Source organism: Phyllopteryx taeniolatus, chromosome 16, assembly GCF_024500385.1.
Source record: "Phyllopteryx taeniolatus isolate TA_2022b chromosome 16, UOR_Ptae_1.2, whole genome shotgun sequence".
Lineage (NCBI taxonomy): Eukaryota > Metazoa > Chordata > Actinopteri > Syngnathiformes > Syngnathidae > Phyllopteryx > Phyllopteryx taeniolatus.
In genome coordinates this window covers 4,541,179-4,559,284 of record NC_084517.1, presented here as the reverse complement: position 1 = coordinate 4,559,284, position 18,106 = coordinate 4,541,179, and the positions used below count along the sequence as shown (strand labels likewise).

At 41.0% G+C, this 18,106-nt stretch overlaps 1 protein-coding gene across 1 annotated transcript; it reads left to right on the top strand.

Annotated features, from left to right (window-relative positions):
* Window positions 1–2,822: 2,822 nt before the first annotated feature.
* Window positions 2,823–17,928, top strand: rab40c (RAB40c, member RAS oncogene family). Its single transcript, XM_061748709.1, has 6 exons — window positions 2,823–2,976; window positions 7,913–7,973; window positions 10,061–10,121; window positions 10,206–10,283; window positions 10,887–11,109; window positions 12,212–17,928. The coding sequence occupies exons 1-6, from the start codon at window positions 2,835–2,837 to the stop codon at window positions 12,484–12,486; spliced, it is 840 nt and encodes a 279-aa protein (XP_061604693.1). The 5' UTR covers window positions 2,823–2,834; the 3' UTR covers window positions 12,487–17,928.
* Window positions 17,929–18,106: the final 178 nt, after the last annotated feature.

The window sequence follows — 18,106 nt, the reverse complement described above, 5'->3', positions numbered from 1 at the left end:
TGATGTCTTGCCTTTTCAAATGTGTCTCTTAAACTGCCAAATCCTATGCTATCGGTGATATTCTGATTTCACCAATTATTAGTGTAGTTTTAAGCCTGTCAAGTGCTCACAATGACACACTCGCACAAAGAAATTGATGCTTTTTGGCGTGATTAAAATGTTAACACGACTACAGTAACTGTTTTCTTAACTCGTCGCGTGAGTATTGTTTCTCTCTTTGTTTAGTGTGATGTCATTTGATCATCTTGTTTCCAAGCACCATCTGCCTGTTGTTGACTCAGGGGGAAGGGTGGCGGGGGGGGGGGGCTTGATTGACAACGCTTCTCGACGAATGCCGTCCCGCGCTTCCGCCTTGGTGAACGTTTCGACCAATCACGCGAGTGTAAAGGCGGAGCTAGGAGTTGGTTGGCTGGATTGCGAGAGGAGCCTGCTGAACAGCGATCTGATTAAAATGATAAAATTAGTAAAATATATATTTTTTGTAATATTGAGTATTGCTCCTGTATTTGTCTAGTACGACAATTTCACCCTCTTTGTTGTTTTTCCGTAACGTCTGCGTGTTGTTGACGGTACTGTTTAATTGTCAACTGGGTTCGACCAACGGTTGCTCCGCCTTTATTATCAAAGAAGCCAACCATGCGAGTGAGAAGGCGGGACTTAAAGTTGGAGGGCGGGAGCGCAAAGGGGCGCTCAGCAGCGATCTGATTAAAAATTCAAAATAACTAAAAAATGTATTTTTTTAAATAATCCATGCAGTTAGTATTTCTTCTGTCTGTGTTTGGTGGCAATATTTGATCGTATTTGTTGTTTTCCAGCACCATCTGCGTGTTGTTGACAAGGGGGGTTTGATTGACCGCTTCACCTGACCAATGGAGACCGCCCTCTACGCCTTTTTTGAAGGCATAAACCAATCATGCGAGTGCGGAGGCGGGTACTCAAAGCTGGACAGAGTAGCCCAGCAGCGATCTGTCAAGCATCCGCAGATGCCTCACTGTTCTCGGCTTGAACCATGGCTCGGAGGAATGGAGAAACATGGACGTTACGGACTGACACGACGGAGGACGCGCACAGATTTTATAAGATTTTATAAGTATAAATTTCCCCGCCGCGGTGCTCCCCCCACCCCACCAGTCCTCGCGCATAGCAGCGTTCCTTGGATGTGACGGACGGACGTTTCAGTAATCTTCGTACCCGCGCGAGAGGACGACGAGGCGGCCTCAAATCACGCAGACGTCGCTGGGATTGGAGCTCACCAGGTTAGCATCAGGGGGCTATCGGCTAACACCGGGGTGTTTTTATTTTAAACCGCTGAGTCACTCGCGTGCATGAATGTGAACAGTGAAGGTGTCTTTAAATACTTTTTTTTTTAATTTTGTGGTGCCTTCTCGTTGACGTTAGCGACAGTCTTAAGTGGGAACGATAGTTAGCCTGTTAGCTTGTGTGGCGGGTTGAGGGGGTGCATGTTGTTGTTCCCTTGTTTAGTTCCCAGAGGGTTTAGGCAAATATCTTCCCTTACTCATTTGTAAAGACAATAAAAAGGCAAACTTGTATTAATATTGATTTTCAAACACTCAAGACCACCCAAATCATTTTGTTGTGGTTTTGTAACAGACAATAATCTAATAATGGGTGACTGTTTAAAGGAAACAACTAAATAACTTTAGCCTAACTTTTTTTTTTTTTTTTAATTCTTATCAATTAATTATTTTTTTCAATAAATGCTCAAGTAAGCCCAAAGTATCGTGGTATCGTTTAAATACAAATTACGTTTATGTAACTGACGATAATCATCATGACAGCCTTCCAAATTCACGTTACTTTGTCTGTATTAGAGCCCAGGCGCTGTTTATTTTGCTGTCTTTTTTTATTTTTTTTATTTTTTAAAAGGGACAAAAGCCCAAATTTTCTTATTCAGTTCAATTCAATTGTGTATTTCAAACTTAAAGTTTAAAAAAAGCGGCACAGTAAAGAATTAAGAAAATAAATACAATGTAATTATGCAGCGTAACTACTGTGCAACAACTTATAATATTGTCTTATAATTGAGGATGTAAAAAAACCATGACATAAAAAACACATTCACTCAACTTCCAATAGGATTCCAAAACATATTGCGTTTACTTATATTCTTTTTACCGAAAAAAAAAAAAATAATATATATATATAAATATATATATTTCATGTTGAGCGCCATTACGATTCTATTATGGTCCATAACATGTCAGAAAATAAGCATTTCGATCATTCTTTTCCAAAGTAAAAGCAGATGTTTCCAAATGTCTTATTTTGATTCAACACAAAGATAATCAGTCTAATTATATGGGGGACTACAGAAATGAGAGAATATTTAATGTTGAGAGGCTGAAATCAGAGAATTTGGACAACTTTAAGTAAAACAAGGTCTCTAAATGTTTAATCGATGATCACAATAGTTGTTGGATTAATTTGATAATCGATTAGTTGGCGATTCATTGATAAATTGTTGCATCTCTAGCCTAAACTTGATATTAGCCTTCCATATTCACCTTCATGTCTGAAATATAGGTCGAACATGATTTGCAAATCATTGGATTCTGTTTTTATTTATGTCTAACACAACGTGCCAACTTCATTGGAATTGGGGTTGTATAATGTTAGACAATTATTCCTTTTTTTATATCAAGCCCACATCCCACTGGTGAATTGTTGTTAGTCCAGTTGTGCATTTATTTGCAGATGACACACAGGTGTGAAAGTCAGCACATTCCGGCCACCATAAACCTTTATCAATCACCGTAATCTTTATTATGATGCCCTCATCTTTTATGCGCTCTCCAGGGCTCATGTGAGAGGCCATGGGCAGCCAGGGCAGCCCGGTGAAAAGCTACGACTACCTGCTCAAGTTCCTCCTGGTGGGCGACAGCGACGTGGGCAAGGGCGAGATCCTGGACAGCCTGCAGGACGGCTCAGCCGAGTCTCCCTACGCGTACAGCAGCGGTGAGTCCCTCCTAACTTTAAACATTACAGTCAACCTCCGCTATATTATTATTGTTCACCTTTTGCACGCCCGCTTTATCGCTGATTTTTAAGCAGTCATTTGTACGGGTTTCTACATTATTATTTTCTGAAAAGGAATTCAAGGTGCCATATTTTACCAAACCAACTGTTTTGCTAGTAATATTGGCTCTATGTTGTCTCACTATAAACATGTGAAATATGAATTCAAATCGTTCACGCATTCCTGCCATACTGTGTGGGGCATGAGGATGGGGAGGTCACGACGTGGATACACCTTTTGTTGTTAATAACTGATGGGATAATCTGTAGATTAATCAATTCTCAAAATATTTGCTGCAGCTCTAGTACTGTGTACCCCATATTCATTGTTCGGTATTCACAAATTGGCCTATTTTCTTTTTGTTGTTGTTGTTTTGTTTTGTGGGTGAGAACTATCCTGCGTTATTTAACACATCTATTTGCTGTTTTTGTGCTCAGGCCAAAGCTATCAAAGTATTACGTTGGCGCCACCGGTGGAATATTGGTGTTATTGTTAGGTTTATTTCAGTTTTGGTGCTTGTTATGTCTGCTTTTGGGATGTCCTGTTTTTTGGGAAATCCTCGAATGCACCTCATGTACAGTACACGTATAGCATAACTGAAAATGTTTTTGCTTCTCCCGCAATGCAGCTGCTCATAGCCAGTGTAGTCTACGTTGCCAAGCATGTATTATTGTGTGTAAATGTCAAAAGGTGAATTTAATGATTTGTGTAAAATGCTAATTTGCATATTCGTTTAAACATGTGATTTCAGGTCAGTTTGTGCCTATTTAGGCTGGTGTGCTAGCTAATGCTATTGCTGAGCTCATGTGAAGGTGGTTTGTTTGGAGGGCTGTCACTACAGAATCTTTTTAGAATCAATTCTTCTATTGATTATTGATTGAATAATTGAATAATAATCGCCCCCCAACCCCCCCACACTATTACTAAAAAGAAAAATCTTTTTAAACTACTAACATGTATTTTTTTTCTAAATCCTTATACTGCATATTTGGTGCTGTGCATGGTATAAATTTGGTTTTGCATATTTCCTGAAACGACGACACGGTGGTGCCAGATATCGCGTGACCGTGCGAACACACCTTAACAATAACAATGGTGGATTACTCGTGTTGCATTTGTCCGGCAAAAACTCCCGAGCATGATGGTCTTTTCCAGCAAAAGCTCCACAAAAATCCAGTCCACACAAATGTGTTTCTGTGTTGACATGGCCTCAGTCTTAATGTTAATGAGGAAGTTGTAGTGCGAAGCTCATTTGCGTTCTCATTTTTTCAACATTATAAATTGTCATACTAGTGTAAATATTACAGTAAGAACTCTTAATAGTAAGTGGTTAAAACAATACAACAGTGTAGCATCCCTTGTTGAGGCTGTTTTTTTCCTTTACAATAAACATAGCTTAAAATAAGACAAAGAAAAAGACATCCGTTGGCGCTCACTGAACTGACGTTTAGCAAGATTTTCTTGCGTGAAGTCTAGCTTGAATTTTGCATTTGTTAACTGTTTTCCTTTGTTGCTATGCTGTGTTTTTTATTTTGTAATTTATTCGTAAATGACAAACCTTCCTTGCTGCGTTGGATTTACCGCTCTGAATTACGTTTCCCTCGATAGTTTATCGTGCCTACTTCAGGTGGTGTGTGTTATCACGTAACTGAAACCCGATTATGATGTATTTAGCATAGTGAAGAGTGGATGGAACCTGACTAAGTCAAAAATGAGGAAAAGTCAGTTGTTGGTCCACTTCCTTCTGGCTAAAAGCAACAAAAACAAGAACATTGTGTGACCAAAGTAAATATTTAAACGGCAGGAAATCTGGACTGAAGAAGAAGAAGATTGTGATTGGATGAGAATGTCTTCCAGCTCTTTTTTTAGGCAAGCAGCCCTCGATTGTGTTTGTGTTGTGTGTGTGTGTGCATGTGTCGTGTTGGTGTTCTCAATGTATTTCGAGGGACCAATTTTTGTGTTGTTGTCAGAGTGACTTCATCCGTGTGATGAAATAGTTACTTGTTTTCCTCCTCACACAGAGGCTGGAAGAATTTGTTTACTCAACTGCAGGCAGCACCGTGCGGTTGTTAGGAGTCGTGCATTTACGAGGGGTAGGCCGTTATTTGTATAAAATACATTTTTATCATGATAATGAACAATATGTCATCTTTAAAAGCATGTACTCCACGTTTAGTTTTTGTTTGTAGCCGATAGTATATATGTAATTTGTCCACAAACAAATAATGGTACTTAAAGAAAATGTTTTCTATTACAATACTATGTATGTATGAAATGGCGGCCTTGAAAATATCTATCCATCCATCATCTATCATCTGCCTCTCGTCAAGCAGATTAGAAGATCTGCATCCCTTTTATGCCAGAACAGTTTTCCTGTGTCACAGTGGAGTTTTTAAGATTCCGCTGTGGTTTCTTAGTATTATAATTGAAGTTTATTGAGAATCGGAGTCGATCAGTCGAACCTAACAAAGTTTCTAGAGGGGAGAGAGAAACCAAGACAAAAGACAAAGCACTAATTGTAAACAGGAGGAGAGAAGTAAGTCTTTACATTATCTACAACAGTGATACATTAAATATGAGTGTTGCATGGGGATGTAGTGCGACACCCTGTGAGGGAAGGACAGGACAAGATAGAACAGGACAAGGACAGGAGAAGAAGCATGCAGGACAAGGGTCGTGAACCCGGCTGTACAACGGAAGTGTGGTGGGATTGACTATGTAAATTATAAAAGTCTACAGGACGAGAGTATGAGTGAGGGGGATACACAAGCAATTTGCATATTCATGAGTTATTTGTTGCAATAAGTGAGTGGCCCCACACCCAGCGAAGGAGTCCCAGGGGTGTGTGCCCGCGGACACAGTGTGAGTGAATTTTACATGCACTTAGAGTGACAGAAGCGTCCTCTAATTGCTGTGGCCGCACCGCGGAGGCTGAGGACCCCACCCAATCAATCGAGGGGCGGGATCGGGCCCAGGGGCAGCCCGTGGACGGGACACGTCCCACACACCCTAAGCCAGGGCGCTCCGCCGGCCCCACCGAGGCGCCCCGACAACTGGGCACCCGGTGGGGGCCGCAGGGACCCAATGCCACCTCCCCCCACAGACGTGCTGAAACCCGGTCCGACACCCACACCCTCCCGATCCCATACCAGTCCATATCTGTCATACGTCTATCTATCCATCATCCACCCATCGATCCATCCTTCCATCTATCTCTCTATCCATGTCTATCCATCTATCCATCCATCTATCTATCTATCTATCTATCTATCTATCTATCTATCTATCTATCTATCTATCTATCTATCTATCTATCTATCTATCTAGCTATCTAGCTATCATCCATCCGTCTATATCTATCATACTTCTATCTATCCATCCATCCATACGCCTATCTGTCCATCCATCCATTCATACGTCCATCTCATTATCATCCTTTCATCTAAACATCCATCCATCCTTCTGTCTGTCCGTCCATCCATTTATCATCTGCCCATTCACCTAGCTATCCATCCATCAGTCTACCCATCCATGCATCCATCCATTGTCTTGTCTATCCATCCATCATCTGTATTTCTATCAATCCATCCAAATCCAGCCATCTGTCTATCATCCATCCCAATGCCTCTGCTTCATCTGAACAATGCAATGAGTCATTGACATCTATATTACTACCTTTAAAATGTGTCGTATGTAATGATCCTACTATATCGCCAACTAGTGGACAAAAATAAGCACTATATGGTGTATCCTCTGATATGGCAGGAAGGTATGCTTCCTTCCGAGTTGTAATCAATGCGGCAATATGTCCTCAAAATTACCCACAATGTAAGTTTCACAGATGCTTTGGAGGCCATACTTGCTCGACGCATTCATCATCTCCTTGAGCGAGTCCTCTTCTCTCCTCTCCCAGAATAGAAGCATCGACCGTCGAGATCTTAAGAGCCATTGATCATCCCAGCAGGCACTCTCTCCATCTCCGCAATGGAAGCAGCTCGGCACTTTAATAGCTCGAAAGATTGCACGATGTTGATGATGTTGATATTAGCAAGCGGCCGCTAACTCCCGCCTCTCCTCCTCCATTACGTGTAGTCCAAATGCGGAACTACAGGAATTGCAGTTCATGAAATTAGTGTTGGAAGAAACGACAAATATGTGAACCATATTCCGATCGGAGCGAACGGGACACACACGCATTAATGCAAATACAGAACAAGCACTTGAAACGAGAGTAAATGTGATGAAGTATCCTTTTCACGGTTATTTAGGACCTCAGTCAGCTCATTGCCATGGGAATGGACCTTTGTCACAAACCAAGGACCCCCTGTACTCAACTTTCCCTGCCACTTGTGGTTCCACACCTATCAGTGATGATTACACGCCAGTCATCAAATTTATTAGACCGAAATCATACTGGACATTTTGTTGTCGTTAGCAGCCGTTCTGGGTGGCTTTCACTCTCGCTCACAATGAAACCTGAAACTGAGTTGAAGGTAGTATAACAGTCATCAACCTGCGATTCAGGTGTTTAGCCTTGGGACTTTTCTGGCCGACCACATTTAAAAAAAATAAAAAATAAAAAAATACAGGAACCGGTTCCGGCAGGGGAACATGTCCGGGCACGAAGCGGCAGGTGTAGTCAGACTGTTTTTTTGTGTTGGCCGATAAACGAACAACTCAAGAGGACAATTGAAATACAGTGGTACCTTGACTTATGAGTTTAGTTTCTTCCGTGATCACGCTCGTAACTCAATTTACTTGTATTTCCAACCATCAGGCTCTAATTTCCAAAATCCACCTGGGAATTGTAGTCCTCCGTAGTGCATTGTGGGTAAATTAGCAGTTCCATTCTAATTCTTCTTCTTCTTCATCCAGGCATCGACTATAAGACCACCACCATTCTTCTGGATGGCAGGAGGGTGAAGCTGGAGCTTTGGTGAGTACATCGAACCAACTTTCTTTGTTATTTTAGATGCAGATGAAGAACAATCTTATCTTTTAGAGTCTCATTAAAAAGAATTAGGATGCATTGCAGTCTTCTACGACCACGAATTTGTAGTTTTTTGTCTCTTGCAGACACAACTGGAAGCCGTTGTGGTGTTGTGCATTCCGATAATTAGATGCATGACAATGCCATCGCCACTCTGGCGCAGTGACAATTGCTTTAAACACACACTTTCATTTAGATGTATTATATAGATGAATTAAATTACTGGTTGATAATAAAAAAAAAATTAAAAAATGAAAATACATTATTATAAAATAATGCAAAACTGTGTAGAATAAAAATATGTATTTAACATAATTTTTTTAACTTATTTTTAGAGTTGTCGCGATTGATAATCAGGGCTGACCAATCTTCTTAATGCATTACCGAGGTATTGGATCGGGACTCCGTATCGGCAGATCCTCAAAATCAAGTGACTTGGACTCTGGTGCAAAAAATGTGATTTGGGCATCCCTACATTTTTTTTTTTTTTTTTTTTTTTTTTTTTTTTAACATACACATTTTTCAACTTTTTTTTTTTTTTTTTAACTCACCTACAAGCAACGTGGCCATCTGTTCGTTTTTAAAAATCAAATGTAAAATGTAAAAAAAGTTTGCCCACCCCTGCCTCACGCACCGCCAGTAACACATCTTGCACTCAATTTGAAGCCGGTCAACTTCTACCTCCCCATCCCACACAGGACAGTGAGCTGGGAAAAAGCCGGCGGGGATGGCCTGTCTGAAAGGGCTTACATCAGCGCTTATGCTGCTGTTCTTGCCTCCTGTGTGTTGTTCCGTGTGTTTCTCAAACGCATTTGGTAAAAAGTGGGGCAAGCAAAGAAGCAGAGCCGGCTGGTCCCCACGGAATCGTTTGTATTTATGCTGCATCACACTTGGTTCCTCGCTTTTCTTACTGATCTCACACCGTTTCCGTCGGTGTCGTGACTCACACTCATCTAACTCACTCTGAAGTGTGTTTCCCCAGGAGAAGTGTTCCTCCAGAATTGTTTCAGCGCAGCTACAGTAATGCTCAGATTTGCGATTTATAAGCATGCAGATCGAATTCTTGTAAATATTCGTGACAATTTGTGGCGGGGAATCTGTGACTGCGGATGACTTGCATCTATTGCGATGTTTGGGTGTCTTGTATCAAGTCGCTATGGGTGTGCGTTACACACGTCCCTGGGTGGTCTTGAAGCAGTTTATCAGCAGTTGAAATGATTTAGATTTCAAACTGCGTTTCCCAATTGTGATTTTCTTCCTCACAAAATTTAAAAGTAGGAAAAAAAAAAATTACCTGAAACTTTTCTACTTTCTGTATTCCAAAATGGATTTTGATCAAGTTTGCGTGGTCGAACCTTTTATTGGATTTCAACAGACCTTTTTAAAACATTTTGGAGGGTGTGAAGCTGAAGATTTTTAAAAAATGTTTCCTACCAGCAGCCATTTCAATTTTTTGGAAGTCCTTTAAGGCAGTGATTCTTTAAGGCGGTCTGTCTACAGGTGCAGCTCAATAAATTAGAATTAGAAAACTGAATGTGTTCCTGGAGTTCATTTCAAAAACGCATATGGAGATTCACTACACAGAGTGAAGTATTTTATGATTTTGTTTGTCATTAATGATCATTTTAGCTTACAGCTGACTATAACCCAGATTTTACCATCTCCAAGAAATTCGAATGTTACATAAGAAACGGTCAAAAAGATTTTAATTCCGGAAATTAGGCTGGAGTTGGGCTTCTGAAAAGTATTTTCTTGCATTGAATGAATCTGTGTATTTGATGAGTTTTAATTCTGGAATTTCAAAGCTGAAATACAATGAAGTCTCCTAGAGTATTCCAATTTTTATTTTTTTTAGATGCACGCTATCTGTTGCCTTCAGGGAGAGTCCGAAATCTTAGCTTTCCTTGAACTTCTTGACTCTTTATTGGTCTGTATATGGCCCAAAGGTTGACCACCCCTGGTAGCGTGACAAATCTTCTGTTCATGCATTTCCACTTGTTGTCCTGAATTCTTCTCCTTCTTCTTGTCTTTAGGGACACGTCAGGACAGGGGCGGTTCTGCACCATTTTCCGCTCGTACTCCCGCGGCGCTCAGGTGAGGAGTGCGCACATGGCGGACTGAAGTCTTTCATGGTATTCTACTAGATTGCCGTTTTACATTATTCTGCCTTGTGTGTAGGGCATCCTGCTGGTGTATGACATCACCAACCGCTGGTCCTTTGACGGTATTGACAGGTGGATCCGAGAGATTGATGAGGTGAGTGAGTCCAATGGTGATTTATTGATCACACTGCGATGTGGTGAAATACACCATAAGGACTCTCTTAATCATTACAATCAGCTGCCTCATTCATTCATCCGTTTTCCATAGCGTTTATTCTCACAGGGTCCCGCGTGAGCTGGAGACTCTCCCAGCTGATTCTGGGCGAGAGGCGGGGTACACCTGGAATGGTCGCCAGCCAATCGCAGGGCACATATAGACAAACAAACGTTCACACTCGCATTCACACCAGTGGGCAATTTGGAGACAGAAACAATGGGTGCTAACTTACTGTTATTAAAATACTTTATTGTAATTAAATGACTTCACCCACACCGAAACTTTAGCGCATGATTCGACAGAATGGCTGCATGTTTACGCACAGCCGTTAGTGCTAGCACTAGCTTGCTAGGCTACATAACGTTTTGTTGCCTGCTTGCGAGCCGTATTGTATTAAAAGTATGTGAACATACTTCTCCTCTAGTAGTGCCTTTACGAAAATGATTTTATTTTTGTATTTTTTTTTTTTTACCAAAAAAACGTTGTGGAATATAGCTTTAAATGTACACGATGTGTGCTGTCTGTCTTTCCCATGGCCAGCACGCACCCGGCGTGCCCCGCATCCTGGTGGGCAACCGTCTGCACCTGGCCTTCAAGCGGCAGGTGCCCACTGAGCAGGCACGGGCCTACGCCGAGAAGAACGGCATGACCTTCTTCGAGGTGAGCCCGCTGTGCAACTTCAACGTAATTGAGTCCTTCACGGAGCTGTCGCGCATCGTGCTGATGCGGCACGGCATGGAGAAGTTCTGGAAACCCAACCGAGGTAGGTCCCGAGTAGACTTTCACTCTAGCAAAATTATAACTTCGTTGATATTATACTTGTAGTCGATACCGGTAAGGAAACAAGCACCATGGTAACAAGCTAAAACATAAGTAAAAGCAGTGGAATAATTGATGACAAACATGAAAGATTTTTAGTAATTTAAAATAATACAATGGTACCTTGACTTAGGAGTTGAATTTGTTTCCTGACCAAGCATGTGAGTAAATTTTCCATATTGAAATTAAAATGCCATTAATCCGTTCCAGCCAACAACAAAAAAAACACCAGCAATGCAAAAAATCGATCAAGCCATAGCTCATAACTCAGTGAAGTATTGCAATATTTTTCTACTACAATAGTACCTTGATTTACAAGTGCCCCAATTTACAAGATTTCCAAGTTATGTATGTAATGTAATGATAAACAGATTAATTAAATAAAAAAAACAACCTTAAATTGCACTTTTCCAAATTATTACGCACAGCAGGATTTCAAGACATTTGACAAGTTTTAAAGAACTGAAAATAGTAATTTGTTGAATTTGCAGCATCAGGGGGTCATATTTACTCCAATCAAAAGCTATTTCAATCAAAAACATAAGTCAAGTTACATTTTGATGTAGGACACCTTATTTGATCGTCACTTCACAATTCTTAAATCCAATAAATTTGAGTTTGTTTGTATTTTTTGCTTGAATTGTCCATTGTCATGCTTGAAGATGATTTTGTTAATGAAAGCACGGTTCTTCTTTTGGTGCCGTGCTTTAAAGGCACGTCTGACACACGAATACTACAGTACCTACAGTGTTTACACTTTACAATTATCAGATTATATCTTACATTCTCTTTTATTGTGTTGTTATAAAATACAGTGCTAGTGAGTAAGTAGTAGGTTGAATAGCATTCGGGGAAATTTTATTTGACGTCGGAGTGAAATTAGCATTGGTCACGGCAAGTCAAGGCACCACTGTAATTTGTTTTGTAAACAGACAATGAAATTTCAGTTTCAAGTCTTACTTATTTTTATTTCAGTGAATGTAAATGTTTTTTTTTTTTTCTTTTCCAATTCTAGTTTTCATGTTTTAATTGTTTTGGGTGTTCAGTCTTCAGCCTCCAGGACCTGTGCTGCCGGGCCATCGTGTCGTGCACACCGGTCCATCTTATTGACAAGCTGCCGCTGCCTGTGGCCATCAAGTCACACCTCAAGTCCTTCTCCATGGCCAACGGCATGAACGCCGTCATGATGCACGGACGCTCGTACTCGCTGGCCAACGCAGCCGGCGGCTCCAAGGGCAACAGCCTGAAGCGCTCCAAGTCCATCCGTCCCCCGCAGAGCCCCCCGCAGAACTGCACGCGGAGCAACTGCAAGATCTCCTAACTGCCATTTTCCCGGCGCACCCCCCAAACCCGACAGGCCGCCGAGCTGGAATGACGGCGAGCGGGATTGCTGACGGCCCGGGCTGGCAACCTTACGCGCTGGCTACGGCGCCGTCCCGGGAGAATTGGTTCAACATTTTTGAGTGTCCCACTGCTACTATGCGCTACGACTCACGTGAGCGATAAACAAGGATTTTTCTTCACTTGTACAGACAGAGACACTCATCGGGTGTTTCTATTTTTGTCTTCAGTCTTCTTCTCCGCTTTCTAAAGCTCAATAAGCTACAAGTTGTTGTACATTGTAAAATGGCCTCAAACACACACAAGCACATTCGCAAAGCTCTTTGGACTGGTGGCAAGCACTCACACGCTCCTCACACACACTTGCTCACATATTTACTCACAAGCACTTTCGATACTTGCCGCACACTCGTCTCTTGGGGTTTTCATTCTCACTTTTCTCAGACCATACCAGTAGGAGTATTCGCTCTGGAGTACTCACAGATACCGAGTACTGACACCACTAGTACTTTTTACATATAAAATTTCAATTGACACAGTGGCATATAATTGTGAACAAAGACCTTTCTTTCTTTCTGACGCATGTGATGCTTCGCCCATGTGTCTAACCGCAGCAGTGTAGCGCCAACTACTGGCGAGGAGGACTTACTCCATGTCAATTTTTTTTTTTTGCCTTAAATATCGGTGGCTGGTCATGGCAGCCTTCACGAGTACCCGATACCTTGCAATGAGGCCGGTATCGGCCTGATGCCGATGCCTGGTATCGGTACTCGCCCAGCCCCACTCCTCACGCGCACACACATCTCAGAACCTCCTCGCACACTCTCGTAACACACACTCATACACTGCTCATACACACGTACACTCAACACGCACTTACACGCTCACATATACTGTACACTCCTGACACACTCCCCGTACACTCTTCACTTACACACGCATACACTCTCCACACACACTCATGCACTCACACACGCACTCATGCTCACACACAATTCATACACCTCTCACACACTTGTCACACACACTCGTTTACTCTCCTCATAGACTCCTAACACACACACTCACATTCCTCTCACGCTATTTATACACGCGCTTCAAACACACATATACACTTCTTACACACTCCATACATGCCTCACACCCGAGCGCCTCTTTTTTTACTGGCCTATGTCAGGAATTCGCCATCTTGCATTTGAAGCTAACACAACTCGTCCCGACTTGTTCCTGGTCCTGACCTGTGACTCGCAGAGTTTTTGCTTGTCTGAAATTGGAACGATTGGATGCACCAGGCTTATATTTCCTCTCTTTTCTGTGCACCCCCCACCTACTTTACCAGTTGCAATGACTTGTTGCCGTGAAAAGTGACTCATCTATTTAAAGTCCCTCACAATTGTTTCAAACTTGACAAGAGCGAAGGACTCTTTTTGTACTTGCCTACTACGACTGCTACTACTTGCACTGAGGCCCCTTTTTAGACCCAAACACCTGCCTCCCTTTAGCCCCATGTGGCACACTTCCTTCTCTAGATTTGGCTAAAATGAGCGCGTGTTGGGGGTGGGAAAGGTTCTCTTCAAGGCAGGGAGTCATTCTAGTGTAAGGGATTTGAGGTGTGTCGCGCCAAGACTCCTTTCAGCCGCGTGAAATTATTATTACAATGTTTTTTAATCTCATCGGGGAGCCGATTCGCTTAGAAGCGTGTCGCTGGGCGTCATAATGCGTTTGTTAAATATTTATATTACAGTCATCCATAATTCCAATATCAGTTAATGTGGGACAGCTGAAATCCTAATGAGCACAAGTTAAACTATTCTATTTTAGTATGTGAGGCTTAATTAACAGTTGTTGGTTTTTTTTTTGGTTTTTTTTTGCATGTTGCGTTCTATTTTCAGACCAGAGCACCGCAGATAATTCAGGTGCGATCGTGAGAAAAAATTGGCAAGCGAGACTATTTTACTGCGCAACTCCCGTGGGAATTGCTGCTGAGAAGCGTTGCAGTTAGGTGTCATCGTGCAGTATCATAAATGTGACGGAATCACTCCCTATCCGCTGTATAATGCCTTACATTGGCCATTTTGTAGTGCTGTGAGAATGTATATTAAGTATAGGTTATCCTCCACATAGTGCCCTCTATGTATTACACAATGCACCTCGAAAAGTCGTTAACAACCGAAAAAGCTCACTAGAAAACAACCTATCCCATGATGCATTGCACTGATTCACAATAATAATTTTACGTTTCATTGTTTGATTTTTGGCATGTGACAACATTCATGAGTTGTGGTGCGAAAATATCAATATATTATTGGATAACCTGTAAAGGCCAAAGCAATCTTGAGGTATCTTGGTGCTAAGGAACTATGTTGAAGTGAATTCACTAATAGCTCACGAAAAAAAGTCCACGAAAAACAGTACAGTGATTAGGGTCCGACACAGTGACTGTGTTGGGAATCATTCACTCATTCCCTACTCCCTAATCACTACACACGGATTTTGATATAAGTGGATTTATGGACTATGTAGTCAATTTATCCGTCAAATAAAAAATCGTTTTAGAACATTGCTCACGTGCGCTCCTAATTACGTCATTGCTATTGCACAATTACAATGCACCGGACCTTAGTCGAAATTAGATTTATTTTTTATTTTTTGGGCGATTTAAAAAAAATCAAAACAAAACAGTGAAGTTGTCTTTAACTTTTATGCTACTTTTTAAAAAGTGGCCCATGTAGTTGACCAAATAAATAGTCCACTAGATAAAAATCCATATATCCAAATCTTCTGTATTGACGAGGGATTAGGGAACGACTGAATGATTCTGAACACAGCCCGAGTCTTCTGATGTCAGCCTGGTTGCTTCCCACGTGCACCACGCCATGATTCCTTGCTGCTGAATAATAGATGCTCCTCGCTTGGATCTCAGGAGGGATTCTTCTCTTCTTCATCAGTGTGCTGTGGCTCTATGGTGCACTTTCATCTTCCCACTTCCACAGCTCTCTTTTTTTTCGCCGCCGTTTTTTCCGCAACAACCTGACCTCACAACACATTAGTCCTGTCTCTTGTCATAACCGGCAGCATAAAGAGACCATATGAGTGTTGTAGCACTTTTGTTTAGCTTTTTTTTTTGTCCATTTAGGCCATGTGTCAAACTCAAGCTCTCCGGGGCCAGATCCATTTTTTGTGGCCCACTAAAGCAAATCAAGTGTGTCTAGTTCGTGAGATGGATTTGTTCTCATTTTGGCTGAAATCTTAATGAGAATGTCAAATTTGTAATCCCTTTTTTTTTTTTTTTTTTTTTTTTTTTTTTTTTTTTTTAAATAAATACAGATTTTACACACTTTTTTGCCCCCACCAAATGCCTGATCATAAATTGAAAAATAGTATTTGTATTTGGTTGTCCCTGTTTTCCTTGACTTCTGATTCAAAACTCAGTTTGTTCAAAATATAAATACCTGTACAGCGAACCTCTGAGCCCTGTCGCGAATAATGAAATCCCGCAACGTAATGGATACCTCCGCCACTAAAAGTTAATAATTATAGACGCCACAAGGTGGTGGCAAAGCACTACTTTTATCTAAATAAAACCTCCACTCACTTCAACATATTTCCTTTGCACCAAGATGGCACCAAAGGACCACTTTTGTCTAAACGAAGCTCCTTATTTAACTTTAACATAGTTCCTTGGTGGCAAGATGGTGCCGAAGCACTTTTTTGTCGAATTGAAGGTCGACAATTCAATTCAACATAGTTGCTTGGCACCTGAGCACAAAAACATTTTTTAAGCGAATAACAGAGGATAGGTTCCCAAAAAATCTTCAACTGTGTGGGGAACACAAAGCAGGAATAAGGGGGTCGAATTTATTATTATTATTTTTAATCAAATGCGATTTTAAACAGTAATTGAATGCACAGTAACCCACAACAAGAATATAAATTTTACACAAATTACATTTGAATTATTTATTTATTTAAAAAAAAAAAAAAACTTCATTCTTGTGATGAATCACGCTTATAGTCATGATGCTCAAGAGCGACAATTGGTGGCCACTATGTAAATACGCCTGGGTTGAAATACTGAAGGCGAGACTTGTGACGGAGCGAAGTCGCGTTGAATCCCGAAGGTTGCACCACTTTATAAATGTCAGTGCTTGTTCTTTTATTGCTTGGGTCTGAGCACAAAAACTGCTAATGATATATCATTTTAGCAGAGGATAGGTTGAAAAAAAGTCAGCAAAAAAAAAAAGATCATTTGCAATTGTCGACACCCAGCACTCATTTCGCCGCTTGTATCCGTGATATGATCATACTTTATATTATTGTCACCGTCATTAAAGGAGTTCAACATGCCTGATTTAGTGATCAAATTACTGTAACGAAACAGAACAAAAGCCACATGAGATCCGTTTTCTTTCCATCTTTTGTTAATCTTAGTCCAATTTCATCTCCAAACAGAAATCCCGGTTGTTTGTGTGAAGGAGTGTAACATCACATTTCGGAACAAATCTGGCAAAAATATGCTTTTTTTTTTTTTTTTTTTTTCCCCCCTCTCTCCCCGCACTGGCTTTGGTGGAGCAGCCTCAGGCTGTAATCCCGTACTGAGAATGTTCCTGGCACAAGTAGCCGGCGTGTGGTGGATTTTTGTGTTTAGAGTGACACTCCTGTTGTTGGGAATGCGTTTCCTTCCTTCCTGCCAGCCCAAGCTGCTGCTTTTCCACCGGTGGCTTTCTGAAAACTGGACAAGTCATAAGTACACAAAAAGGAAGAAAAACATATCTTGAGATATTCAATGTACTTTATGTTCTTTCTTCTACCCTTGACATAAAGCAACCACCTTTTAAGTCATTTTTCTTGTTTTGTATCCTCTCCGATTGATTTCCTGCCTCTGGATGAAGTGGAAGATAAACTAGAGCAGCAATGGAACAAATGTTTTTGTGCCACTTAAGTTTTTCAAACTGTGCTCTGCGTCGTTGCCAAGAATTCCACAAGAGGTTTTCCTCTCTGATGACATGCAGGAAAAGAAAGATGTGTGTATGTTGTTGTTGTTCCTGACTAATTAATGGGTTAAAAATTTGTTTTTTATCAATTTTTTGTTGTGTATGCATGACCTATTTTGTTGAGATTCTAAATAATTTGGGAAAAGTATACATGGGACCCCTTCAGGATGCCCTCTGATTGGCCTGCTGGTTTTGTGTAAGGGAAAGTGTTGTCAAATGGACTTTTAAAAAATCTAAACATTTAAACACTATTTTTGGGGCTGAACGCTGCTGAATTTGAGGTGTGAATGTGTTTGTGTGTGTCTGAGGAATAAGATGAAGTTTTTTTTTTTTTCGTTTTTTTTTTCCCGTTTTTAAATTATTGATTGTGCAGTTTCAATGCTGTGACGGTTTGGGGAGACTTTTTCACAATTAAACAACTGAATGTTCCAGGTGGTAGATGGACTCATTTCTTTTTCCTAAACATCTTCATGCAGTATTATAAACGTTGAATGAAAAAGTGCGTCTCATTGTTTAAATACCCTTGGTCTTATTTGCCCTCGATGTTGAACAATAAGGATTTACTGCTCCCTGGTGTTCATAATTTGGAACTCCAGTTACACGTCA

Bases quoted from the DNA above. Each gene is read 5' to 3' on its own strand.
- rab40c (XM_061748709.1), top strand. From the start codon at position 2,835: ATGGGCAGCCAGGGCAGCCCGGTGAAAAGCTACGACTACCTGCTCAAG. The intron at 2,977-7,912 runs GTGAGTCCCTCC...TTCTTCATCCAG, and splicing joins TCCCTACGCGTACAGCAGCG to GCATCGACTATAAGACCACC. The intron at 7,974-10,060 runs GTGAGTACATCG...TCTTGTCTTTAG, and splicing joins AGGGTGAAGCTGGAGCTTTG to GGACACGTCAGGACAGGGGC.